Source organism: Colletotrichum destructivum, chromosome 4, assembly GCF_034447905.1.
Source record: "Colletotrichum destructivum chromosome 4, complete sequence".
Classification (NCBI taxonomy): domain Eukaryota; kingdom Fungi; phylum Ascomycota; class Sordariomycetes; order Glomerellales; family Glomerellaceae; genus Colletotrichum; species Colletotrichum destructivum.
Window position 1 is genome coordinate 4,084,077 of NC_085899.1, and position 24,876 is coordinate 4,108,952.

The following is a 24,876-nucleotide window of genomic DNA, read 5'->3' on the forward strand; positions in this document are numbered from 1 at the left end:
GGTTAAATATCGAATTTTTATCATCTTTAGCTGCTCCATGATCTTTGCTTCTCGGTGGCTTCAAGCGCCGCGAACGTCTCCAAAGCCCACTTCTTCGTGGAGTCACCCAACGGCAGATACGGCCTCCTCATCTCCCAAGAGGACTCGTCAGCGACTCCAATCTCGCGACCTAAAAAGTGCCAGGCGCCGAATTTCGTGAGGGCTATTCCTTTCTTGCACGCCCATTCCGCGTTTGCTACGGCGTACTGGAGTTTCCAGGCTTCTTCCGCCTTTCCGGCCTTACACAAATCGAACAAGGCCGACGTGGAAGCCGGAAAGATGTTGCCCATCCCCGTCACGCAGCCACTTCCTCCCGCAGCCAGTGTCGGCAGCAGGTAGTCACTGCTGCCGCCAAAGACGCCAAACTGCTCAGGCGTGAACTGGCTCGCTAACCGGGTCACCTTGCCCACGTTGCCGCAGGTAAGCTTCACAGCCACAATGCTGGGATGGGACGCCAGAGCAGCAAGTTGGTCCGAGTCGAGATCTACGCCGGATGTCACGGCGGGGAAGTTGTAGATGACGATGGGGATGGGCGAGCTGTCAGCGACGTCTCGGAAGTAGCCCAATATCGCCTCGCCGGAAAGTGCCTTGGGCCAGTAGCTGGGCGGCAACAGAAGCGCAAAGTTTGCGCCCGCGGATGCTGCGTCTTTGGCGTTGATGATGGCCTCGCGCGTCGACTGCGCTGAGATGCCCGCGACGATCGGGTAGTTTGGCTTGCCGAGGTCTTTGACGGCCCGGACGGCGGTTTCGACGATGGCTTTGCGCTCGTCGGAAGTGAGAAGACAGAGTTCGCCATTGGTTCCCGAGTAAACGAGGCCATGCATGCCGGCCTTAACCAGCGCCTGGCACTGCTTGTACATGGCATCATGGTCGACGGGCTGTTTGGGGTCGCCGGCTTTGTAGATGGTGACGACTGGGGTGTAGACCCCGGCCGGAAGAGGGGTTGATTTTGGGGGGATTGAGCTGGAAGGCATATTGGAGAGATGATTAGAGGAGGGAGGAATAGAACAATCGTATTTGGTACAGAGTAGTACAGCCGGCTTCTTCCTACACTGGAACGAGTGATCAAACAGTGATGGAGATGAGGGTATGAATTAGCTTCGATGGAAGCCAACCCCTCATGATAACAACGCCTCCAAATCCGAGGATGTGGAGGCCAGCAGATTTAGAATGCCCCTCGGCTGCCTTCATTCTCTCTCTGCATGTGTTGCCACGAGCCGGGTTACATGCCGATCACGCGGAGAAGTCGAGCCCCTCTTGAGATCCCAATTCCACCCATTCAAATGACCTGCGTATGGCTCTCTCGAGGAAAGGACATCTTGCTGCTCAGAGTTGTACGCCGTTTGCCATTGTGTCTTGGTCCACATCGGCGAGAATGCCGATACGTGGGGGGGGGGGGGGGGTACGTGCATGCGGAGTGCGGAGTGCGCAAGCAATGGGATCGTCTCCGACAATGCCGGGATGCCGTGATTTGGACGGCCTTTGCATTCAGGGCGGTCAAGCCTCAGACATACACAATCAAGGGATAATAGGGTTTGGTGGTGGCTGTAGCAACTATCTCAGGCGCACACCGACAATATCGTCTGCTCAAGGAAGACTTAGCCATCTTGCTATCCTTGGGAATTCACAGAGACACCAGAAAGCTGATACACGCGGAACCTGAAACGCAATGACGACCAAGACTCAGGAACCGGAGCGAGCCACGATCAGCTTGACTGATCTCAGCAAGCACAACACCAAGGCAGATTGTTGGATAGCAGTGCACTCGAAAGTCTGGGATATCACTGACTTCATCAATGACCATCCAGGAGGCCCGTCGGGTGAGTTTAGACAATTTGCCTTAACAAACAATATACAGGTTACTTACCATAGACACCGTCCAGTCCTTCTCAAATGTGCCGGTTCAAATGCCACAAAGATCTTTGATGAGGTCCACGCACCGGACATCCTCGAGGAGCTCCCTGACGAGAAGCTCGTCGGGGTTTTGCAAGACGCCACTCCTGACGTTCCTGCAGCTTCATCACAGTCAGGTGGCACGAACAGCACAACAAAATCATCTGCAGAGACTGTGCAAACAGCATTCACGTCTACCCAAGAACAGAATGCCATACCGCCACTCGATTCCATCATTGGGGTGCCGGATTTCGAGGTTGTCGCTTCCAAAGCACTTACGCCAAAGACGTGGGCTTTCTACTCTTCTGCAGCTACGGATCTCATAACGCACAAGAACAACAAGGAGCTTGTGAGACGCATCATGATCCGGCCGAGGATCCTGAGAAACGTATCCCATATCGACATGAGGACGACTATCTTGGGTTTCGAGAGCTCGGCCCCTTTCTTCATCTCGCCCGCCGCCATGGCGAAGCTGGTGCATCCTGACGGCGAGTTAGCCCTGAGTCGAGGAGCGGCAAATGAGAATATCATTCAATGTGTAAGCGCGCACATGTCTCAGTACCGGACCATGAAGCTGATGGCTGAGAATCTAGATTTCGAGCAATGCTTCCTACACTCTCAAGTCCATCGTCTCGGCTGCTCCGCCCACGCAGCCCTTCTTCTTCCAGCTTTACATCAACTCCGAGCGCCACAAGACGATAGCGATTCTTCGTTCTGCCCGTGCTCTGGGTATTAAGGCAGTCTTTGTGACCGTGGACGCACCTGTCCCCGGCAAGCGGGAGGCGGATGAGCGTGCCGCCCAAGCAGGCACCATCCGAGCTGCCATCAGCGGCGCCGAAAGCAGCAAGGACAAGAAGGGCAGCGGTCTCGGACGTTTAATGGCTCAGTATATTGATAAGTCCATCACCTGGGAGGACCTCTCGTGGATCAGAGAAGCGAGCGGCGTTCCCATTGTTCTTAAAGGCGTCCAGACGGCGGACGACGTCAGGCTAGCAGTCGAGTATGGTGTGGACGGAGTACTTTTGAGCAACCACGGAGGTCGATCTCTGGATGGGTGGGTTTCCAAAGCCGAATCATGATATGAGTAAACACACGCTGACATCGCCCCGGTCACAGATCGCAAGCCTCCATTCTTGTCCTGCTCGAACTCCGAGAGCAGTGTCCTGAGATTTTCGACAAGCTAGAGGTTTATATCGACGGTGGCTTTGAGCGCGGGTCGGATATACTGAAGGCCATTGCACTTGGTGCCACAGCAGTCGGTGTGGGCAGGCCGTTTCTGTATTCTCTTGTCTACGGCCAGCCAGGCGTAGAGCATCTCTCTCAGAGTAAGTGCTGTGAGTTGGGAACGAATAGGAGACAGCTGCTGACCATTAATTGTTTTTTATCTGTAGTCCTCAAAGACGAGCTTGAAACCTCGATGAGGCTTTGTGGTATCACCAGCCTCAGGCAGGCAACTCCTGCAATGGTGAACACTCTGGATGTCGAGTACTTGGTGGTTTCGGAGGACCGAGCTAGACAAAAGAAGCCTATGGGAAGACCACGGTCGAAGCTCTAACGTGTTGATCAGTAGATTATCGTTGGTCCTACTCTTTAAAACGTGTTTTCACAGTACTAGCCTGAAATAAGTGTCGTACATTTTCAAAAAATACGAACCAATTTTCCTATAGAAAAGATCATTTGCTACCTTTACGGATAATTTTGTTTTTAATATCGAAGAGTGAAGTATGGTGATACAGTGAGACATCAATTGAGTCTTCAAGACATGGCAACTGCAAAGAGTGATATTCTCTGTTTCCACGAAGCCTGAATATTCGCACGTTTCAATAAGTTGTCAATGAGGTAGATGGATTGTGTCTTGAGTCGACACCTGTATGTTTCTACCGTCTCTATCATGGCTCGTTCTTATGCCTCCAATGTCTTTGAAAACGCCTCAACAGCCTCCAGAATCGGCCCATCCGGTTCCAAGCCCAGACTGTAGGCTCTACTAACATCAAATCGGGCTGGCCATGTGTTGACAATGGCCAAAACCGCCGGGTCCCTCTTCTCTTCAATCTGCGCCAGCGCCTCCTTGCCACCGACCTTCTCTACCGCGTCGAGGATCTCCTGGACCGTCACGGTGATGCCGGGCAGGTTGACGACCCTTGAGTCCCCAAACTTCTCTTTCGGGACGTCTTTGACCTTGACGAGGTTCTTGACCACCGTTGCGGGGCTGCAGACCCAAATTTCGAGATCTCGGCTGACGGGCAGGATGTTCTTGACGCCCTTGAGAGACTCGCGGACGATACCGGAAGCGAAGCTGGACGCCGCGGCGGATGGTGCACCAGGTCTCACCGTCACCGTCGGGAGTCGGACAATGCGGCCATCGATAAGCCCACGACGCGAATAATCTTCGACCAACAACTCGACGATGAGCTTCTCCGTGCCGTACGACGTCTTCGGCTTCGGCACCGTCTCGCTCTCGATGACGGGCTGGCGGGGGCCGTAGACCGCACACGAGCTGGTGAAGATGACGGTCGTCCCCGGGTAGCTTTTGCGGAGATGGTCGAGGACGGCGCGGACCGAGTCGAGATTGACTTTGAGACCCAGGTCAAGGTTCGCCTCAGCTCCGCCAGACATGAGGCCGTGCAGGAGGTACACCGCCGCGAACTGCTTCGAGAGCAAGGAGCTGACAGCTGACGGGTCGGTGAGGTCGGCCTTGAGCGAGTTTATCCTGCTGCTCTCCCCCGCCACGTCGGCCGGGATCGGGGGCTCGATGACATCCGTGACGACAAGGGTCGTGGACGGGTTCGCTTTGATGAGGGCGCTGATGAGAGCCTGGCCGACGAAGCCAGCGGCGCCTGTGACGAGAATTTCGTTGGACATTTTTGCTGCTCTTGGGGATGTCTTGGGGGTTTTTTTTTCCGAGGTGCTTTGATTATGTGTTTCTTAGCAGGGCGCTGAACGAATCTGTTCAACGAAAGCCAGGCGTTTCTGGCACCATGAGCGTGATCGTGCATGCAGCTCTCGGCTTTAACCGTCCGACCTCGCTGTTCTCTCTTCCACATCTTCCATGAGGGGGTTCTTAGCCGGGACGAATTACGTCTTCGGGCTTCTCCTCATCTTTCCTGCGAGTTTACCGAACGTAGCCGGCTACAGACGGGCGAATATGCAAGTCTTCGAGATGTTTGGAGCTGTCGGCCGGACAAGTGGCCGATGCAAGGCGTCTACATCAGGCTTCGGTGAGAATGCCGATAGTCCCACCTCTTCAAATCCGTGAGGGGCGTTTTCCCCGCACCGGGACCGGGGATCTGTCGGAGGTGACAGGGGGTGTAGAATCAGAATGAGGAGCAAGATGGAGAGGCGTTTAGGCCGAGGAGCGATGTGGGATGACGTGACGATGCAAACAAAAACCTCGAAAATGGGCAGAGTCTAGTAATGGTAATCTTTTACTACGGGTGACTTTACTGTATCTGTAACTCAACTCAAAGGTAATAGCAACTTCAAAATGGAATACGTCAGGTAAGTTCAATCATCGCAGAACCTTTCAACAGTCGTACGCAGCGTGCCTTGCACAGAGAACGTCCCTCGTGCACTCCCAAATTTTCTTGATCCTAACAGCCCTAAACTAGACTCGGAAATACTGGCCTCAAGATCTCCAAGATCATCCTGGGGTGCATGACCTTTGGTTCGTCCAAGTGGGAAGGCTCACCATGGGTTCTCGACGAGGAAGAGGGGCTGCAACTGCTCAAGGCCGCGTACGACAACGGCATCAACACCTGGGACACGGCCGACACGTACTCGAACGGACAGTCTGAGGTCATCATCGGCAAAGCGCTCAAGAAATTCAACATCCCGCGGCAGAAGGTCGTGATCCTCTCCAAGATCTTTAACCCGGTCATGGACGATGAGTCCCGGCCCGCCAGTGTCAATGACGGACCGCTGGTCAACCAGATGGGTCTGAGCAGAAAGCACGTCTTTCACGCTGTCGACAAGTGCTTGGAGCGGCTCGGGACGGATTACATCGGTAAGCTGACTGGGTTCTTTAGGCCGATGTGGTGTAACTGATCGTCTCGGTGGTAGATGTCCTCCAGATCCACCGCCTTGACCGAGAAACGCCGCCCGAAGAGATCATGAGAGCCCTGCACGACGTTGTACAGTCCGGTAAAGTCCGCTATATCGGAGCATCGTCTATGTACACGTGGGAGTTCTCCCGCCTGCAGTACATCGCCCGGTCACACGGCTGGACCGAGTTCATCTCGATGCAGCCGTTCTACAACTTGCTGTACCGCGAGGAAGAGCGAGAGATGCTGCCTTTCTGTCGCGCGACTGGAGTCGGAGTGATTCCGTGGTCGCCCATTGCGCGCGGCTTGCTCGCAAAGCCCCTCTCCAACGAGGGCGAGGGTACATCACTGAGAAGCCAGACGGATAAGAAGACGCAAGCGTGGTTCGCGGACGCCAATCTTGATATCGTCAACCGTGTCGAAGAGATTGCGAAGAAGAGGGGCGTCAGCATGGCCCTAGTCTCGACTGCTTGGGTGTTGCAGAAGGGATGCTGGCCCATTGTGGGGTTGAGTTCGGAAAGGAGGATCAAAGAGACAATAGAAGCACTCAAGCTGAAGTTGACCGAAGAGGAGTGTCAATACCTGGAAAGCGAATACAGACCAAGGAACATTCAAGGGATGTAGGTTCCACATGATTAGTCTATAAAGAATGTAGAAAGCCATTAAATGCGTCAGCCAATGTTTCATCGGTCATCTGTTGCCATTTTGACCCATCAAACTCCACATCAAGTGAGGTATACTCGATCGTGATCAAGTTCCAGGCCTTGTCGTTTGATAGTCGACTTGGGTGAAATCTTGGCCCGTTATAGTCTGAGTATCGGTGTTCAAGGACGACATGTCGAACTGGAAGACCGGAGACAGCCCGAAACTCATGTCGTAGTCGAAGAAGAATTCCCCTTCGGGGCCCATCAATGTTCCATCCGTATTCGAACCCGCAAGCTGAGCATCGATGACGCCGTTGGTATTGAGACGGTCCCCAGTGTTGACGGTCTCGACGTGCGAGTGATGGTGACCAGGTTCGCCCGATTGACCGGGTTTCAGCGTCGCAACCATACGCTCGAGGCCCGGCGCCATGAGGTTCGCCAAATGCCACCGGCCCGCCGGCAGAGACCGAAAGTGCCGTACGAGATCAGTCGTGAGGCCCCATACGCGCTGCGGCTCGACGAGGTCTCCGCCGTACTTGACCGCGACCTTGATTAGGAACATGCACGCGAAGGCAGTCATGCAGTGCAGGTAGGACGGCATCCCCACGACCCCGGCCGCGACATCTGGATCGGTAATGATGAAGTCGATCGTGGAGGTCGCGACGGAGATGGCCGATGCCGCACAGTCGAGGAAGTGATGGGGTATCGGGCTGTCGCCCGAGAGGCCTCGAAAGATGTGTGAGTAGAGGTGAAGCTTTGCGAAATGGAAGTGTAACAATGCCCCCTTTCGAGGGAAGCGGCCGATGTGTTGATACTGTTCTGCAAAATATCAGAATGAACGTTCTTTTGCAAGTCGACTATCAGTTGACAACTCACCTGGCAAAGTTTCTGACCAGTGCTTGATCCAGTGGTCCAGTTGTTTGCTGAAGTGAGTGATCTGATGAACGTAGGCCCGCGGGGTCGGTTGGCCCTTGTCAGGGCCGAATAACTCCCTGATGCTGCCGATTACTCCAAGAAGGGCTACCTGACTTGCCAGGCGCTTGTCCTCCTCGGTCGAGACGGGAGACTTTAGGAAGCTCTCCCATTGTTGCATTGAAGAGTCTTCCTGCACTATGGCAGGCCGCCCATAGAGAGTGGCAAGGTGTTGGTCGCAGATGTTGAGGATGTACCATAAGCGCGCCCCATCGGCAGCCTCTTCACTCTTCTCCTCGATGGCGCGGGCGTAGCTGTTGTGCAAGTTGCACTCGGCCGCTCTTCGTATCGCGTACCCCGAAAGCATCCAGCTCACGTCACTCAGCCAATACGACGCCACGCACATGGCGCGAAGATAGTCACGATTCACTCTGCGATCAAACATGGATCGTTCCGTAAGGGTGCGGAATTCTGAGCTGCAAATGCCGTACAAGCTGTTGGACTGGGGGTCGTGAAGGGCGGCGACAGTCAAAGTTGCCGCGGTCAGGATCGGGCTCTTACGTCTCAGCTCCTCCAGCTGTTGATACTTGCACCCAACCCCGTACATGAAGGCATCGAGGCGGTCTCGGTAGAGGCAGAAAAGACGCTCGGCGTCTTCCAGTTGTAAGGCGCCTCTGGAGATAAAATCATCCCGGGCAGGGCTCGAGTGGCCCTCCGGGGCGTCTGGTGACCTCAGAGCTCTCAGTTTCGTAAGGGCGTAGAGTGAATGGATCGGTACGTGCGGGAGGTTCTCGTCTTCTGGTGAGATCTTGGGCGAGTTGTCGCAAGATGGACCGTGGTTGTCTTGCACGGACACTCCTAGGCGGTATCCGTTCCCGCTCACGCCATGGACCGAACGGATTGGCTGTGAGGGCGATACTGCGGACTTCTGCAGCGCCGAACATTGTAGAGCAGCGGGTTCGGGTAGACCGACTTTCTTGGAGACTTCCTTGAGTGTGTTGTGCAGGTTCTCGATGTCTTGGAAAACGGCTTCGTTGTACCTGCAAGAATGTTAATATTTCATCTGATTACAACATCAGACGCGGGGCATTCTCTCACTGAGTCTTCTCGTCGATTATGCTTTGCAAGTTCTTCCCCAAGACGCAACCCAGATTTCGTTCAGCGCATCGACGGCATGGAGGGCCACTCTCGTCCATCAGACATTTTATCTGCAAAGTCTGGTTTAGTCACGAGACTTTCCGAGAAAGGGGCCCATCAAGCCTGCAGACCTTGTGTTTTCGGCACGCCGCACACGCCTTGATTTTCCGAGATATCTGCGGAAAGGACTGCTCGCCATTTCCAGCCGTGATCAGCTGAGGTTTGCCATGGCCAGTCAGCATGTTGCGTAGAGGACACAGCAAAGAAGATAAAGTCCCCCACCGTCATGAATTCCATGCCCTCGTTGGCATCCGACCAGCTGCGTTTTGACATGGCCGATACCGCAAGCTCGTCTGGTGAGGCTCGGTGCTGTGTCTTGACAGGTGTGTGTAGTTTGCGAAACTCCCGGGACTCTCTGGAGCCGGCCGTGAGGAGCAAAAAGAGGAGAAGTCCTCCCAATAAGAAGTGACAAGCGTCCGCGTGGCCGGCATTGTGTGTGGAGAAGGGACAGGGGGGGATCTGCTCGACGTCCCCGCGGCAGCTTAGAAAGCCGTTCGAGATGATTGAGGGACATGGAGCCCACCCCCACCCCCGCAATTCTATCACAAGGTGCTGTTCTGATGCGTGTATTATTGTTTTACCGTTTGATAAGGTATTTATTATTTATGGGGCATCTGCTCTAGAGCTATCTTAATCAGATGTCATACCGCTGCCTTGAGCGGCTCAAAGACAGCTTGGGTCATGCTCTCAATTCTATTCAAGAATTTTAGCTGTTTTAGTAGTCAAATCATTTGAAATTCAAGCTGCAAGCGACCTACCTAGTTGTGATCACGGGATGTCTGAGATGGTGCTTGGACGTGGAGCCTCGAAAAGAAAATGTCCTAAAAACTAGATGAACCATTATACAAGCTCTGGGATGCCCAGTCTACATGCAATGTTTGAATTCAAATGACAAAGTGGTGGTTCTGATTTTCCCTTGGTTTCTTCTTTGTAGTAGCCCACAGTGAGGCCGTCGCTGAAGGATATAGACACCGACAGACCAACCGGTTCCTGTGTGACTTGGAAAACCGTACCAACAAGGCGGGGCTTGTGGGTTTGGCTGCTACGTTCTAACACGTGAGATGGCTTGACTGAGGAGCATGATATGGATTCACGGAGATAACATTTGCCCAAGCAGTTGGTGCGTATCTACTTACCTTACTAGCAAAGCATCGTTGAACATAGGCCAATAGACTTGTCCGAATATTTGCCAGATTGCTTGCGTGGTCTGAACCGCCCTGCAAAGTGTCTTCTTCTTCAGCCAAAATTGTGATAGGTCATCAGCAAGAAAAGGCTGTCTCCTTCGATAGGGAGACAAAGCTCTAGGAGAGGTCGACGAGGCCAACAAGCTTTGAGGGTTGAAACGCGAAACCAATCCAGATGCAAATGTCGGGCAGCAGTCGAAGCTTTCTCTGCAATGGTGAGAGCAAAACCGAGGTTCGTCTGGCCATTGCCACTGTTTAGGCATTTTGTGTCCATTTCGGTGCTTCTCAGCGAATGGCACCTCGGAGAGATGCTCATGTGTTCTAACGGGATCCCCGAAACTCCCCAGACTTGCACGGCATGGGCTACTTCTCTACGCTGGTTGGATCAACCATCCGGAATCAGCGTGGCACTGCCAGTTCGCTAAACGAAAGGGGAACGGGAGATCCAACCAACAGGGACAGAAATCTATCAGCTCCCTGTTTCAAAAAGCTTAACAAAAAAGAGACGCGTCCTTCAGAAGCTTCTTTTGCTTTGCAAGACAAGTCCCTCGGGTTCTCCCACGTTCCTGTAATGCCCTTGCATGTATGGCATGCAGATGATATCCTGCATATATGAGGCTCTGCTGCCATTTCATGGCCCGACCTACTTTTGTCACAATTACTCCGCCCGTGTTTTGGACACATAGCTACCGCTAAAGATGTTGCTCCTCGCTCTTGTCGCAGTATTTGTCACGGTAACTCGAGTTGTTGCGGTGGCCCCGTCGGGACGCTCATGTGGGAACTCGACCGTGAAGCAAGGCCATCGTAATATTTTATATGTGACGAACTGGGGCATATATGGCGCGGGGTACAATCCTGACGATATCCCTGTAGAGGAAATTTCTCATGTTCTCTACGCGTTTGCGGACATTCTGCCCAATGGTACCGTGTAAGTCCTTACATGCCATTGATACGACCTTGCATAAGTGTGCTAAGTCGCGTGCGTCTCAAGCGCCTCCTCCGATCCGTGGGCAGACACCGGGAAGCCGTTCGGCAATGACAGCACCAACGAGCCGGGAAATAACGCCTACGGCTTGGTCAAGCAACTGTATCTCAAAAAGATGGCCAACCGCAACATGAAGGTCATCCTGTCGATTGGCGGGTATACCTTCTCCCCAAAGTTTGCGCCGGTTGCCGCCGACGATGCTCGCAGGGCCAACTTCGTTTCCTCCGCTGTCAAGCTGGTAGCGGACTGGGTAAGTGTCTCTCGTCCTGCAAAGATGGACAGGTCAACATCTTCTAACCGTGAGATCCAAGGGGATGGACGGTATCGATCTCGACTGGGAATATCCTAATACCACCGAGACGAACATCAACTGTGTAAAGATGCTTACTGAACTCCGCAAAGGCCTCGATGATTACTCCGCGAAGCACGCCGAGGGATACCACTTTGCCCTGGGCTTTGCGGCGCCCGCTGGGCCGCAAAACTACCGGGCTTTCAACCTCAAGGCGATGGACGAGTCTCTCGACTTCTGGTCTCTCATGGCCTTCGATTTCGCAGGCCCCTGGGACAACACCACGGGTCATCAATCCAACGTCTTCGGAAACAAGGCCAACCCCATGAGCACGAAAGCCAGCATCGAACGCGCAATCAAAGATTATGCCAATGGCGGAGTGGCACCTGGAAAAATCAACCTGGGCATGCCGCTCTATGGAAGGGCATTCAGCAAAACTCGGGGCCTTGGTGAGCCATACTGTGGCGTGCCTAACGGCACTCTCGGCCAGCCTGGCATTTTGCTATATAAAGACCTCCCCCGGCCGAGATCCAAGGTTCATTTCGACAACGAGGCCAAGGCAACATACTCTTACGACAACACCACCGGCGAATTGGTGTCGTTTGACAATATGAAGAGTGCAAAGTACAAACAGGCATATATCAAGAAGAAGAAACTTGGCGGGGCCATGTTCTGGGAGGCCACGGGGGACAAAATCGGCCGCGAAAGCCTCGTCCGCAAAATGGCAGCTGGTTTGGGAGGGCTCGAGAAATCGCCAAACTTGCTCTCATACCCAGTCTCTCAGTACGACAACATTCGCAACGGGATGAAGAGTAACCTTACCTCGATCCCAGAGACGAACCGGAGTTCTGAGGGGAGATAGTGTTCTTGCTACCTCAACATCAGTGTTTTTAAAATCACAATTTACAAGCCCGCGTATCAATGACCACACGTATCCTCCTTTGGCTTCACAGACGCCTATCGTTGTGAATAGTTAGCTAGCCACATCCGTGTGCATAGACCTACATAATAATGCCTGCTTGTCTAAATTTCTCGAATGCTTCCAACCAGCCTTCAACCGGGTCTCTTTCCTCAGTAAACCCTACCGTCCTCAATCTTTCCAGACTAAGCTGCCGATCAAATGACAACCAGTATCCCACACTGTCAAGTTGCGAGCTTCCACCGCCGACACCAGCAACTACCGCCTTGTTGAAACCCTCCCTCTCGAAGAGGTGCTTGTTCTTCAGGACATACTCACCAGGCTTCAATGCCTTCTCGTCTCCCGTGGGGCCCACTCCCTTCAGCCCGAACCAACCAGCCAGATCGGGCCAGATCTGGCTGAAACTGGTGGGCGTCGCACTGTCGGCCATGTTGATGATTTTGGCATCACATTTGTCACCGTTCAAGGAGGCGTGGACGGCGATACGGCCGAGAACGCGAGACGACACTGGAGTAAAGAGGCTGTTGTAACCGCCTTCGTTTCCAGGAAACGCTACCTCAACAGGAGTCTCAGATTTGTCGTTAACCCCGTGGTTGTAGGCGTAGAGCGAGAGGTACTGTGCCCAGTGGAGCGCGAGAGAGAACCCAGATCCGTTTGGCGTGAAACCAACGACTGCGTCGGGGCACACTTCTGACCAAGTCCACTGCTTGCCTTCGCTTGCTTTCGCGAGAATTTCACGGAACCACGGGTATGCGACAGTTTTGGCGTAGTCTCTGGGGAGGTTGTCTGCCATAGACTCCTTCAATGGAGCCTCAAAGGTTCCGCCGGGCACGTAGATCCCATACCCCTATGCTTGTAAGCTTGGTGGTCCGTCGAGTTTACGCGATGGAATCACAACTCACTCTTGTGCCTCCGGGGTAAACGAAAGACTTGAGGTTCGATGACAATGACGTGAGCGAGTCGACGACTCTCTGCATGATGCCGCAGTTGACTTCGCACTCTCGGATGTGGTCATCAGCGACCTGGTTGAAAACTAGAGAAAGAAAAGAGGTCAGCCACAAGAAAAAGACACCCAGATACAGGGTCTCATACCGAAATAAAACACGTGGGTAACATCCTTGACTCCCTGGACCTTATCATCCAGCTGTCTCATGAGGTCCTCCGTGGTGCTACTCAAGTTCACCCCAGAAACAATCTGCAGAGAAGGCCGGCTCGCCGACTCTTTCGGCCAGAAGAACTCGACCTCAGACAGAGGGCGGTTGATGACGACAGTGACCTTGTCAAAGGAGCCTTCGGTCGGGTAGTTGGAGAGCAGCTGGTCGACAGTCGCCCAGCCAAGTAGACCTGCGGCTCCAAAGACGATGGCATGGTTTCGTTCGGTCATGTTTGGTGGACGTTTGAAGCTTCAGAATATCCAATAAATCGGGACGGAGGCTCCAAGAAAACCCTGGACAGTGGCAGTTTGGAGGTTTTACCCAAACCGGCAGTTTTCGAAATTCTCTTCAAATCACATGCAGGCCCAATGCGCTCTCAGTGAGCCACTATGATTCATAGTGGGGAAACGACGCCGAATCCGTCACGCCGGCGGCGTCCAATCGGTATGGTCGACCCTTGATGCAATGCGATTCCGTGGAATTCGTCAAGTGGTCTCTCAGAACTTCGGAAAGGGGATACAGTTGGAGGCCCTAGACTTGTTGGATTGATACTCAATATTAATGAAAACAGACTAACGACTATAAGTCGGTGACACATTGTCTCTATTTACACCACCCCTACATATTTGGCTCTGTCTAGTTGACAGGCACCTATTCGTCCACTAAATATCCTTTGCCCATCAGCCAGTGCCACAATAGTCGGCGTACTGCTTCGAGCTCGAATTGGGATTACCCCACCACTATCATCGAATTAGTCTCTTGAACTGAGGATAGGTCTACAAAATTACTCACCGTAGGGAAGGGGACCTCCTTTCCTGAACCGCCAGCAACAGCAAAGGTCAGGATGAACATCATGACCTTGGCACCAGCGTCGAGACCGCCGCCTACGATGTAGTTGTACTTTCCAAACCAAGCCGGGTGGCGCAGACGCATGTACCATTGAGACCATAGTCCGGTCGCAACTTGAGACCAAATCACGGACGTCGTACCCGACGTCGTCTCAGAGGCGTTGTGGAAGATCACGGGGGTGACGAGCTTGCGGACCTCCCAGCCGTAGATCGTCTTGTACTTGCGCGACACGAGCCAGAGGATGACGGGGATGGCGGCTCCAATAACGATAGAGAGCGGAATCCTACCCTGAGGGTTAGGCATGTAAAATGAACAAACAGGCGATTTGTGACTTACCATCCATATCCGTCTTTCCCGAAGCCGTAAACATACTTGGCAAGAGACCAGGTCACAGCAGTAGTGTTCAGGGACTGAATCTTGCGTCCGCTCCACTGAAATCCTGTCAGCATCTCTATGACACATCGAGATACCTCAACTAGAAGACCTACAACTTGGTTCCCGATGGGATCGAGGAGAATCTCTCGCCGGTTGGCAACAATGGTGTCCATGATGACGTAGTTCAAAGCAGTTCCAAACAAACTTCCCCACGTCTGAAGAAGGAACATGGTCCTCCAAGGGATCTTGAGGTATTGGGCCATCTTGAGATCGGTTGACAAGAACACCGAAAGTACTGTGACCTCGTGACTAAACATGGAGAAGTAGAGATTTGCCACGGGCTTCCCAGGCTGGAGAACACCGCAAAGCATCTTTGATAGGTTGTTCGTTGCGACACTGGTGCCAAGCAACCCGTACAGGCAGAGCGAGAAAGGCGCAACAATGCATCCGAGGAGCTGGTACCCCTATTAGCAAAAGGAGACGCCATGCATTAGAATCAGACTCACAATGGCGCAGACGTAAGCCCAGGCGTCGAGCGTGGTATTGCCCCTGATGACGGCACCCAGACCAGTGAAGAAACCAACAAGAAGAATAGCGATGTACCACCACATCGGGACATCTTTGTACTTCTCTTGCATGATCTTGTAGTGGGGGTCAGTCTCCTCTTTCTTCCAGGCCTGCTTCAGTGATCGTTTGATACTGTCTGAATCAGCACAACCCTCCGCCAGATTTTTTACCTCAGGTACACTTACAGAGGTCCGTAGAAAAGCGAGATATGGGTGAGCAGGGCCCCAATCGCCGCCATCGCCGCCATGTTCGCCCACACGTTGGATGCCGTCAACCGAGGGAGGCCGTGGATCTCCAGCGCCTCGGGGTCCAAGATTGCGTTCTGGCCAAAGACGGCCGTCTGGTTGTACACCTTCCCCGTCTTGCCATCAAACATGGCCGTCGACATGAACGGGAACTTTTTGGCGCCCCAGGCCCCGCCGTAGTAGAGGCTGAAGCACATGATGTAGGAGAGCACGATGCCCACCCACGAATTGGCCTGCTGTAAAAGCGGGAGGGACATATACCGGGACGTGATGTACTGCCAGTCGAGAGAGAAGTTGAGGATGCCCTGGCCCTCGTTGGAGGAGATGCCGCCAAAGATTGTCATGAGGACCTTTCGGGTTGGCGGTGCTGCCTTCATGGAAGCGAGGCATGGGATCGAGATGCCGTTGAGCCAAGGCCAGATGTACGACGCGATGGGTTCCCAGATGAACATGCCGATGGAAGTGAAGCCGAACATGCGAAGTCTGTCCTTGTTGTTCCCTTCAGGCTCGCGGTGAAGAGTCTGATAAATCGAGATCATGGGAAGACACTGCCACCATACCATCTCGCTCGCTGTCACGTGTCAGCCTTCTGCGTTCGTCCGAAGGTTTGGTTGTGAGTTGCACTTACGATGAACGAGAATAGACCTCAGAATGCCTACGAGACCATAACCGAAGATTGAGGCAGAAAAGACGGTGAGAATGGCAGTAGCGGCGTCAGTGTTTCGGTTGTAGAAGCTAGTCATCATCTTGTCAGTATCGCCTTGTAACACCATCGACAAGAGGCACTCACAGTCGTTCTGCGCCAAAGACCTGAACGATGGCAGCGCCGTTGCCACTTGAAGTCGACAGGATCGAGGCGACGGCGTGCTCCTTCAAGCCGAAGTGACCGGGGTTGATAAAGTGAACCACGGGCCCGAGCCATTTCGCTTGCGATGGGAGGTATTGCTCGACGTGATGACGGCGAGGGAGCACGACGGACCATGTGACGCCAATTACATAGGCCATCAAGCAGAGGAAGCTGTTCTGTCAGTCTTCACTGTCTATTAGGTACTTTGGGGGGGTAAATGGACAATGTAACTTACACGGAGGCGAAAGAGACGTCTACAGGCTTGTAGAAGTAACTGGGGCTGATGTCAGTAAAAGCCATGCTCGTGAAGAGAGCCCAAGGACAAACATCTGGTTGATGCAAGCCGCCAGTGCGGTGAGACCTTCCCAAGGTTAGCTGCTGGACAAAGTCGGCAGGGGCTTCAAGGTGTATGTTTACCGGAGCCGATGATGAAAGATCTAAACGTGCAGGAGGCGTCGCCATCGTCCTGGGTGCTGACAACGTATCTTGCAACGTCGTTGCCTATGCTTGCCGGATCAGCCAAACTGAAGCCCGTTGGATAGAATTATGAAGCCATTGTTGAGTTACCGTCTCTAATCACGACAGCCCCGTTCACAAGCTGCCTCTCGTCTTCGGATTCGTTTCGCTCGGGGTCGTTCGTCTTCAGTCCGTCGTCCGACTTGTCATCCTCCAAGACCTGAGGCCTGCCGAGGTTCGAAGCGTCAACGTCCCGACCGGTGGCGACGACGGATGAGGGGGCGTCATCGTCTATGGCGGATGTAGAGACGACCGATGCCTTTGTGTTCGCCATCTTGTTTTCGAGACTCGGACCAAGTGGCGAGAGTCTCTGTCCGGAACCAGAATATCCGCAGGGCGATGGCAAAGTTTCCGTTTCCCCCGGGCCCTTCCTTATATTTCCCATGCATGTTTGTTTGCAGGTGCTCCGAGTCCGCAATTCTCTCTTATCACGTCAACCGCTGTTGTGTTAAACCCGCGGAGGCCCATAACTTTAATGCAGCCAAGACTGTACTACCGATAAGGGCATGGTATAGCTCGCATGGCGGTTCACCTCTGTTCGGGGCGGCTAACCCAACTTCGTATATTTACTTACGTGATATCGGGCTGGCCCCGACTGGGAGTCGAGGCGCTGGCCTCTTGATTGGGGGCCACGCTCGCTTTCGCTTGCAGACTCTGAATGACGCGAGACTTGCCTGGCCAGTCGCCATCCTTTCTCGTCCCACCGAAGCGGGCCTGGTCCCGACATCTCGGTATGAACATGTCCGTGGCGACATGCCAAGACGCTTTCAATAACTTACCGAGGATTGAGATGGGAGAAAAGCGCGGGGACGAATAGAGCTTTGTCTAGCCAAGAGTATATTGGAGGTCAAGCCGATAAAATAAACGGCTAGGACACTTCGCCAACAGCACAGAGACATTGCGATGCAGATACTGCTTTAGTGCAACACTTGGCACATGGCACAACCAGCTCACCACAGTCAGTAAAAACACCAAGGCCATTCCAAGGGTATAACTCCTCTTTCAGATGTTTGTTTTGCCGGTTGACGAAAGCCCATCGCTTTCCGCAAGGAACAGGCCGGGAGTATTCGACGAATGCCCCACATTCACGGGAATCTCACAACTCCGTGACCCGATATCGGTTCAAGGACTCGGCTCCCTTTTTTCCTGATATGCGGCAAGGATACGCATCCACTCGCGGTACCGTTCATGGCAGTGGCATAGACTTCCGAGCTAATGAGCCTAACCCTTTATGTTGATGACCGGCTGGGGGGAAACCCCACGTCCCTGAGGCTTCTTGTTATGTCCGGCAGGCCCAGTGATTCAAGATGGCCCAAGACGATGTGTAATAAAACTTGGCGTTGGTTCCAGTCACGTAACTGCAGTTCCCTTTGGATCATCACTAACGGAAAGTGACGTCCTAGTAGGCAACACAGCAGCAGAGTGTAAGAGACGAATCCGTACCTGCACCAATTTGCGTCTCCTAGTTCTCATTTTTCACAACGAGAGGTTGAGATGAATCGAGCACGGCTCCACCACAGGGAATTGAAAGAAGACGAATGACTTTTCGCGAACCACAAATGATGTCTAATGTGCAAACCTTTATCTGAACCAAATTTGCACCAAGCTTTATGGCTGGATAAATACCAATAGACTGGTGTGTTTTCTCGTGGCTTGCAAGCTTTGCAAGTAGGAACATGCTTTTCAAATTTGCCACACGATGACCTGTTGCATTCCACATATCCCACTCCATGTGTTTCCCTCGACATTCCCGAGTATCAGTAGTCGCCAGAACAAACGGAACAACTACAGGAGTCAAGTACAGTCTTGTCATGCTACCTTCGGTGTGTTTGTGTGTAGGGATGTTTTCGAGGTGTAAGAACAATGACTCTCACAGGTGTGTCTGTTTAGAGCCCGCAAGATCTCAGTGCACTTGAGAGGATTAGTTCCCGAGGAGGGATTCTCCGGAGAATCTAGGGCACACTACCTGCACTTGACCATCACCATTTCTTGTGAGAAACAACCAACTGAGGTGTTAAGGTTTTACATCTCCCATCCGTGTGAGCGTCAGGATCAGCATGTGGCTCATCATGGATTCTTCTCGTTTGCTATTCCTTTACACTGATTGTCAATACCCTTCCTTCCTTGACTTGCAGATTGGGTGCAGTTCCTAAATTTTGCTCGCAACGTTCACGCAGGGGAACACACTGCTCCCTAACCAAAGCAACGATAGAGTTCACTGACACTACGTAGGTCCTGGGAGTGTGGGCATAAGATAAAATCGGTCTGTGATTCCAGAGTATAGATTGCAGAATTAACAGTGATGTCAATTTTATCTCGGCGTAGACCAAGTCCCTGACCTACCTGTCAGTCGTCTCCTCTGACTGGGATAAGACTGCCTTAATTTTGTCGTTTGGATCTTCTCATTTTTCTCCTTCCGAGGACTTCTGACCATCGCCAACTGGTGATCATGAGCAGTCCACCCACACAATAGACATCTGCTGCGGCGCGGCCGCCCGTAATGGCGCCACCTATCATGGTAAGGGCTCCGCATGTGTCTTCCGAGTCTGGTACCTTGGCCCAAGCGCCCGAAGGAGAGGTCAGTTGCGCAGCACCAAACGGCTTAAGCTCCCCCAGTCCTCTTTCAGGGGCTTATTGGTGGATTCATCTAAGTTAAGGAAATGGTTGCTGGCGTCCAGACACGACCTGATTGGAAGAAGACGATGGCGATGATGTCAACTCCACTCTGGCAGACGATGGGTGAGAGGCCTAGATGTCGCCTCGCTTCGATGGCAATGGTGACTAAACCTGTTTTGCAAATTTCGGATTTCACTACGTCTATCACTTCCAGTTTTCAGCACTACCGCACCATCAAAAGCCTCAAGCTTCATGGCGAGCTTCATGATACTTAATCATGAGCCTTTATTCAGCAGTCGAGACCGACTAGGCTCTATAAGCCACCAGCAACTGCAAGGCTCTAAGAAAAGCAGCCCAATGCTACAGCCAGCAATCCGCGATGAGGTTTTCTGTCAAGAGAATGTTGCGGCTAGATACTCCGACCCTAGTCCCCTGGTGCGTCAATAAAGGGAATGAGTAGGGGGTTATGGTGTCGAACGTGCACGTGCCGGTTAGAAATTGTGACGGCTGGGAAACGGGCTTAGAAGCAAGATAAATAAGCATCGGCGGACTGAAACCTCAACAGTAGATGCATAGGTACTTGATTCGAGTTTCCCGTCCCGTTTTCGCTTCGATTGTTGGCCCCTAGCATTAAACCCTTAGAATGCCGTAAGCTGAAACATGCGTAGAAGGAGTTTGTCAGTTCGGTCGGACATGTTACATACTTTCCCCGTCCTCAAAGCTCAATAATAAAAACCAAGTCGAATTAGCGCTCTGAACTGCCTGGATCTCGGCGGCCGTTACGTAAGGACTACACCGCCGCCAGTCAGCAAGGCAGCCTCTTAGCACGTGTATTAGCTGATTGATCCCAGATATGTTCTCATGAAGATGAAGTAGGTTACTAAACTCTCGGCTTGTTTATGTAAAAAGTCCATGATTGAGTGTAGTGGACTGCTAAGGACTACGTTGATTTAGTGATCGGCTGGAGAGCTGAGCAGCCGGGATTTGATGAACACCAGTACACGTAATTAAAAGCCGAAAGAGCCTCGGCTTAACGGTTTAGATTACTCAAACCTTGCTTTATGGTTCGGTCAGAGTGTATTCCTTAGTTAAGTGGTTGTTCTCAGCTGGTAGATTCCTCTGTTATAACAGCCAGTTGAGAAAGGGTATTGAACGTTGGTCCAAACGCATTCATCTTCCTATCCGACTCTTTCAGACAAAAAGAACCTCATATTAAAGACTTTCAATGCCTGCCACAGAGCTCACAGACACTTCGGCAATCGAAGAAGCCATTGCATCCATCGACCCTGACAAGCCTGTCTATATGCTTAATCTTCTCAAGTTTCGGCCCGTTGCAGTCTACGACCCTTCTACTTCGGCCGAAATCCTCTCTCTCCCTTCCTGCAGCGGCCAAGAGGCATGGCAACAACGCTATGTGCCTGCCTTTTTTGCGCTTCCGACGATGAATAGCAGTCGAGTTCCATTTGCAGGCAAAATGGTTGGCAAGGTGTTAGGGCTAGAGGAGGACCAGTGGGATGAGGTGGACCTGGTGAAATACGAGAGCATCAAGGTGTTCAGAGACACAATCATGAGCGAGGAGTATGCGCGATTGGTAGTTCCGCACCGAGTTGCTGCCCTTGCTGATGCGCGATTGTTCGCTTTGGAGTTTATGGGTTCTATTTAAGGACTGAACGCATTGCTATTTGAGGTATGGTTTTGTTTGTTACGTACCAGCTTGAGATGCGTCAATCCTCACTGACAGTTGTACCTTGTTATAGAATTTGTTAAACTGTGCCCGTTTAAAGATCTTGGTTTACAAACTTGTTATCTTTAAGTAGATAGGCTGCAAATCTCAAACTAGCTGATGCCTTATGTGAGAGCAAGCGACTGCCATCAGGTGCAGATCTACATGTCTATAGAATGTATAGTGTTACATAGAGTCAATCTTCCCTAAGCAAGGTTCAACGATAAATATATACACTTGATTGCACCTGCCTCTTACTAATGTTTTGCCTTTGCCTTTTGCTTTACTTGTTACCTGCTTCCCTACACGCTTGAGACATGCAGGTCAACGACCCAGCTGGCCCTTCAGCCTTCCGTCACAAGAAGTCACTGATGTGAACCATGCCTTTCAGCTCTGCTGACGCGCAATCTAGCCTGTTATACCGCATGGCCTGCTAGGAAGATCATGTTTACGCGCTATATGATATTGATGGCGAGGTAAAAAGCAGCAACTTTCTTTGTATAGACAAGAGTGTCTCACCACGATCTTAGTACGCTGATTCAACGAGGAACGACTATCGAGTTCACATTGTAATGAGCGCCTTGTGGGGCTTATACTAGGCCTTTTCTTGACTGTGGCTGATCATCAGATATGAAGGTAGCAACCAAAAGCAATTCGTTTGGTTTTCGAGATCATACCAAAGTCGCGGTCACAGCGAGACTCGGGACTTGGAGCGGGCGTTGTTGCAAGAGCAAGACTGCAGTCTTTAGTTTGCCGATCACGTTCTCCTGCTGGCTGAGTAGCACTGTAGTAGTGGAGGGCAAGCCTTCGTTGTAGGCACGACGGACATAGCATCGCTCGACGGAACCGAATCCGAAATGGAGAAGGCTTCTAGTATCGACACGTAATCCAAGAGACGGCCGATCAAACACTTCTTGTCTGGAATGAAACCTGCGGAATTCCCCTTAGGTCGTCGTCGAAGCCAGCAGGACTGCAAGCCAGCGCCCGCCGCTAATGACAGGTTCTTTACAGACTCTCAGTCGGATCGCCCATGGATCCGTGTCATTCTGTACGGATATATCTGACTCATGTCAGGGGCACTCTCTCCTTAGCATAGACCCAGGAACCAGTCTTTGCAAGCCGTTTACCCGTTATGACTCGCCGGGTCATAAGATCACATATAAATACACCATTCTTTAATAGATCTAATCTTACATCGTCCAGTCTTCATCGCCATAGTCCTTTATTCAACCGTCTGCCTGGATCCTACTACTCTTTCCTTCTTACTACAGCTAGGTTAGTCCTCCTCCCTTCCTCCCCAATATTTCACATGCTCAGCAAAACGAGTCAATTCAACATTTTGCTAATCTAGTGCAATAGCCTGTTGTACAGTTTTATTTTATCAATTCATCATGATCTTTACCAACCTTTTGTTCTTTTCAACTCTTGCTTCGGCAGTTGCAGTCCTGCCTGCAGGTCTTGCTGGAACCAGCTCTCTCAGCACACTTGACAAGCGACAATTCAAAGACGTTGGGTTATGCGGAGATGTCCAACACTGCGTTGGCTGCTGCCAAGAAGGGGTATGCTGTACCGAGGCCAGTTGCGGATGCTCGTAATAGCTCTCGGGCTATATTCTGAGACAGGCCAAGCAAGCTCTTTTAGTCAAAGGATAATAAAATAACATTGTCTGATATCAAAGCTTAATCTGCATGGTTTCTTGTTGCCTGTTGCAGTCGATACTTCCACTCTATTTAGAACCATGAACTCCTACGAGGCTTGCCTGACAGATCTCTGTGACCACAGGTGAGAGGATGCCAACTACATGATCTCTAAACTTGATATCCCCTCTTGCTAGCTGGAGAAAGCGGCTGATAAGTCCTATCTCCAACCAGCTCTAAAGTGCCCTTTATGCGTGTTATAACCTCTGCTTCAACAGCTACTTTGCTTTTGCTTTTTGCTTCACTTGTGACCTGCTTCCCTCCTTGAGACGTGTGGGTCAGCAGCCCAGCGTCACAAAAAGTGACCGTAAGTCGTGACTTTCAGCTCTGCTGACGCGAAACTCTGCCTGTCAGGCTGCAAGGGTTGCCAGGAGAATACGTCAAGCTCGGTGTCATATCTAACTAATAATGGATAAGGTTATCAAAGGTAAGTATTGTGTTTGTTAAGGGGTTTCTCTCCCCCTCCCTGCCTGACTCTTGTGCTTGCCTAGCTAATAACCCAGCTTAGGTTACACCCTTTTCACGCAGAATAACATGCGGCAATGGCCCAGAGACGAGCGTCAAGTCTCTCTCATGACGATACGCCAGGAGCTGCGTTCGAGGGAAATGCACGGTTACGTGATGGTCAATGATATCCATGGCAAAATGCCAATGGTTGCGGGTTCGCCGCATGCAGGGATTGTGCGACGCGCTTCAGGGCCATTGCCTATCCGCAGAACGGCATGTTTTTTTTTTGGATGTCAAGAGGTGATCAGCGAATCCAAAGGTCTTCGTGTCATCATGGTCCTTTCTTGTTGAAACTCTCGTGTGCCACGGGAGAACTCGGTGTGACACAAGTTCAGGTGCCAAACCAGGTCTGGTTCCCTGAACCATCGTATGTATCTGCTGGGACCTTAATAAGAGACCACATGTTCAGGATTCCCAACACCGCCCCCGCCGCTTGTTGTCGCATCACAGTTACGGAAAGCCTTTACTCTCCCATCGAACCGGCTTTCGGACCCGTCGTGTCTTCCTCGCCTCCCAAGTCCACTGTTCCCCATCCGCTTTGAGCAGCAAAAAGCGGAGAAAAGATGAGACTACTGGTAACGAGTCTCCTCTTCATGCTGCTGGCAGTTGGCAGGACGATGGCAGCACCACCAAAGTCGCCCACTAGCCACGTGATGCAACGTTCCGAGCAGACTGAGCGTGGTTTCATCAAGAGCTGCTACGACGTGCGCTTCTTCAATCCCAGGGTCATCAACTTCAAAAAATATAAGAAGACGTCGCCGTATGTGGTGGCCAGATGCCTCACACCGGACGCGGACAAATGTTCGTGGATGCCACCGTTCGCGTGCTTCGCGAACACTGACGGCGCAATCACGTACGCAAGAGAGTAAGCATCGATGACGCCCGGGGTTTCCATCTTTCGATGTACTGATTGAGGACGCCTCGTCACGTCCTTTCTCTGGAACTGTTGGCTGACCGTGCTCACCTCTACTCTCTAGCGGGTTTTTCGACAAGTCTTGCTCGGCGTGCGAGTACCGGGCCGCGTTGGGCAAGATGAAGTGCAGATGCGATAGTGAGTGGGGGGTGGTCGACGCCGTAGTCAAGATTGGTAAGGATGCCTGCCTGCCTGCAACTGTCGATAACCATAGACACAAGACGCCACCCCGGCTAACAGATAGACCGGCAGAGGATTACCTATGGGTTGAGCAAGGTAGTCTCATGTGTCATGACTACACTGCCTTTCCGATACCATGTGCGGAGGAGGAGATGACGAAGATACGGTTCATGACAGGTCAGGTCTAAGGTCTAGGTAGTTCGATGCGTGGGTGGGGAGGTTCGGGTGCGGTCAGCCGCCTGAGACTGAATCAGACCGGCGTTTGTCTGAGGCCCATATTTTGTCGATACATTACAATTACTTGTGTCCATGCCTTAGCGTTCGTTACCTCTGCCAAAGAATCGCTGGTTGAATCCCCTGGCCCTCCCGAGATACCGTTTTAGACCTGGTTTAGCTTGCACAAGGCTCATCTGGGTGTAGAGACATGGAGCTGGGTACGGGTATACCTACCGTCATGCCAGACGGCAAAGAATCATTGGAACCGTAAGCAATGAAAAGAACACTTTCACGTGTTTAGTTTCCTCTTTTGCCTGTGGATCAAGACTGATTTGTCGGCTACATAATGGAACCGGACAGAACGAAGAC

The 24,876-nt window shown here is 52.1% G+C and overlaps 11 protein-coding genes across 11 annotated transcripts; 6 read left to right on the plus strand and 5 right to left on the minus strand.

Annotated features, from left to right (window-relative positions):
- On the minus strand, positions 1-1,112 carry CDEST_07180 (Putative aldolase-type TIM barrel). Its single transcript, XM_062923339.1, has one exon. The coding sequence runs from the start codon at positions 1,011-1,013 to the stop codon at positions 27-29; it is 987 nt and encodes a 328-aa protein (XP_062779390.1). The 5' UTR covers positions 1,014-1,112; the 3' UTR covers positions 1-26.
- A 393-nt stretch (positions 1,113-1,505) lies between these two features.
- CDEST_07181 (Putative FMN-dependent dehydrogenase, cytochrome b5-like heme/steroid binding protein) lies at positions 1,506-3,832 on the plus strand. The gene is made up of 5 exons (XM_062923340.1): positions 1,506-1,859; positions 1,923-2,470; positions 2,526-2,986; positions 3,049-3,257; positions 3,324-3,832. The coding sequence occupies exons 1-5, from the start codon at positions 1,709-1,711 to the stop codon at positions 3,485-3,487; spliced, it is 1,533 nt and encodes a 510-aa protein (XP_062779391.1). The 5' UTR covers positions 1,506-1,708; the 3' UTR covers positions 3,488-3,832.
- A 1-nt stretch (position 3,833) lies between these two features.
- Positions 3,834-5,084, minus strand: CDEST_07182 (Putative NAD-dependent epimerase/dehydratase, NAD(P)-binding domain superfamily). The gene has a single exon (XM_062923341.1). The coding sequence runs from the start codon at positions 4,792-4,794 to the stop codon at positions 3,835-3,837; it is 960 nt and encodes a 319-aa protein (XP_062779392.1). The 5' UTR covers positions 4,795-5,084; the 3' UTR covers position 3,834.
- A 217-nt stretch (positions 5,085-5,301) lies between these two features.
- On the minus strand, positions 5,302-9,408 carry CDEST_07183 (uncharacterized protein; the record flags this gene model as incomplete). The annotated part of the gene is made up of 7 exons (XM_062923342.1): positions 5,302-5,935; positions 5,992-7,435; positions 7,493-8,568; positions 8,627-8,736; positions 8,797-8,880; positions 8,948-9,277; positions 9,373-9,408. The coding sequence occupies 6 exons, from the start codon at positions 9,406-9,408 to the stop codon at positions 6,723-6,725; spliced, it is 2,349 nt and encodes a 782-aa protein (XP_062779393.1). The 3' UTR covers positions 5,302-5,935; positions 5,992-6,722.
- On the plus strand, positions 5,417-6,596 carry CDEST_07184 (Putative NADP-dependent oxidoreductase domain-containing protein; the record flags this gene model as incomplete). Its single annotated transcript, XM_062923343.1, has 3 exons — positions 5,417-5,430; positions 5,541-5,935; positions 5,992-6,596. 3 exons carry the CDS (start codon positions 5,417-5,419, stop codon positions 6,594-6,596), a joined length of 1,014 nt encoding a protein of 337 aa, XP_062779394.1.
- Positions 9,409-10,607: 1,199 nt separating the features above from the next.
- Positions 10,608-12,045, plus strand: CDEST_07185 (Putative glycoside hydrolase family 18, catalytic domain, glycosyl hydrolase family 18 (GH18) active; the record flags this gene model as incomplete). Its single annotated transcript, XM_062923344.1, has 3 exons — positions 10,608-10,837; positions 10,901-11,144; positions 11,206-12,045. The coding sequence occupies 3 exons, from the start codon at positions 10,608-10,610 to the stop codon at positions 12,043-12,045; spliced, it is 1,314 nt and encodes a 437-aa protein (XP_062779395.1).
- A 47-nt stretch (positions 12,046-12,092) lies between these two features.
- CDEST_07186 (Putative NAD(P)-binding domain superfamily) lies at positions 12,093-13,565 on the minus strand. Its single transcript, XM_062923345.1, has 3 exons — positions 13,195-13,565; positions 13,005-13,135; positions 12,093-12,949 (listed from the first exon to the last, which is right to left on the minus strand). The coding sequence occupies exons 1-3, from the start codon at positions 13,484-13,486 to the stop codon at positions 12,185-12,187; spliced, it is 1,188 nt and encodes a 395-aa protein (XP_062779396.1). The 5' UTR covers positions 13,487-13,565; the 3' UTR covers positions 12,093-12,184.
- Positions 13,566-13,936: 371 nt separating this feature from the next.
- On the minus strand, positions 13,937-16,929 carry CDEST_07187 (Putative oligopeptide transporter, OPT superfamily; the record flags this gene model as incomplete). Its single annotated transcript, XM_062923346.1, has 12 exons — positions 13,937-13,996; positions 14,049-14,388; positions 14,442-14,536; positions 14,594-14,935; positions 14,987-15,179; positions 15,233-15,863; positions 15,921-16,027; positions 16,083-16,310; positions 16,375-16,413; positions 16,467-16,500; positions 16,557-16,640; positions 16,707-16,929. The coding sequence occupies 12 exons, from the start codon at positions 16,927-16,929 to the stop codon at positions 13,937-13,939; spliced, it is 2,376 nt and encodes a 791-aa protein (XP_062779397.1).
- Positions 16,930-20,496: 3,567 nt separating this feature from the next.
- On the plus strand, positions 20,497-20,934 carry CDEST_07188 (uncharacterized protein; the record flags this gene model as incomplete). Its single annotated transcript, XM_062923347.1, has 1 exon — positions 20,497-20,934. The coding sequence occupies one exon, from the start codon at positions 20,497-20,499 to the stop codon at positions 20,932-20,934; it is 438 nt and encodes a 145-aa protein (XP_062779398.1).
- A 1,278-nt stretch (positions 20,935-22,212) lies between these two features.
- On the plus strand, positions 22,213-22,642 carry CDEST_07189 (uncharacterized protein). The gene is made up of 2 exons (XM_062923348.1): positions 22,213-22,269; positions 22,354-22,642. Exon 2 carries the CDS (start codon positions 22,386-22,388, stop codon positions 22,587-22,589), a length of 204 nt encoding a protein of 67 aa, XP_062779399.1. The 5' UTR covers positions 22,213-22,269; positions 22,354-22,385; the 3' UTR covers positions 22,590-22,642.
- Positions 22,643-23,761: 1,119 nt separating this feature from the next.
- Positions 23,762-24,479, plus strand: CDEST_07190 (Putative Cyanovirin-N superfamily; the record flags this gene model as incomplete). Its single annotated transcript, XM_062923349.1, has 2 exons — positions 23,762-24,063; positions 24,176-24,479. 2 exons carry the CDS (start codon positions 23,762-23,764, stop codon positions 24,477-24,479), a joined length of 606 nt encoding a protein of 201 aa, XP_062779400.1.
- Between the last annotated feature and the right edge of the window lie 397 nt (positions 24,480-24,876).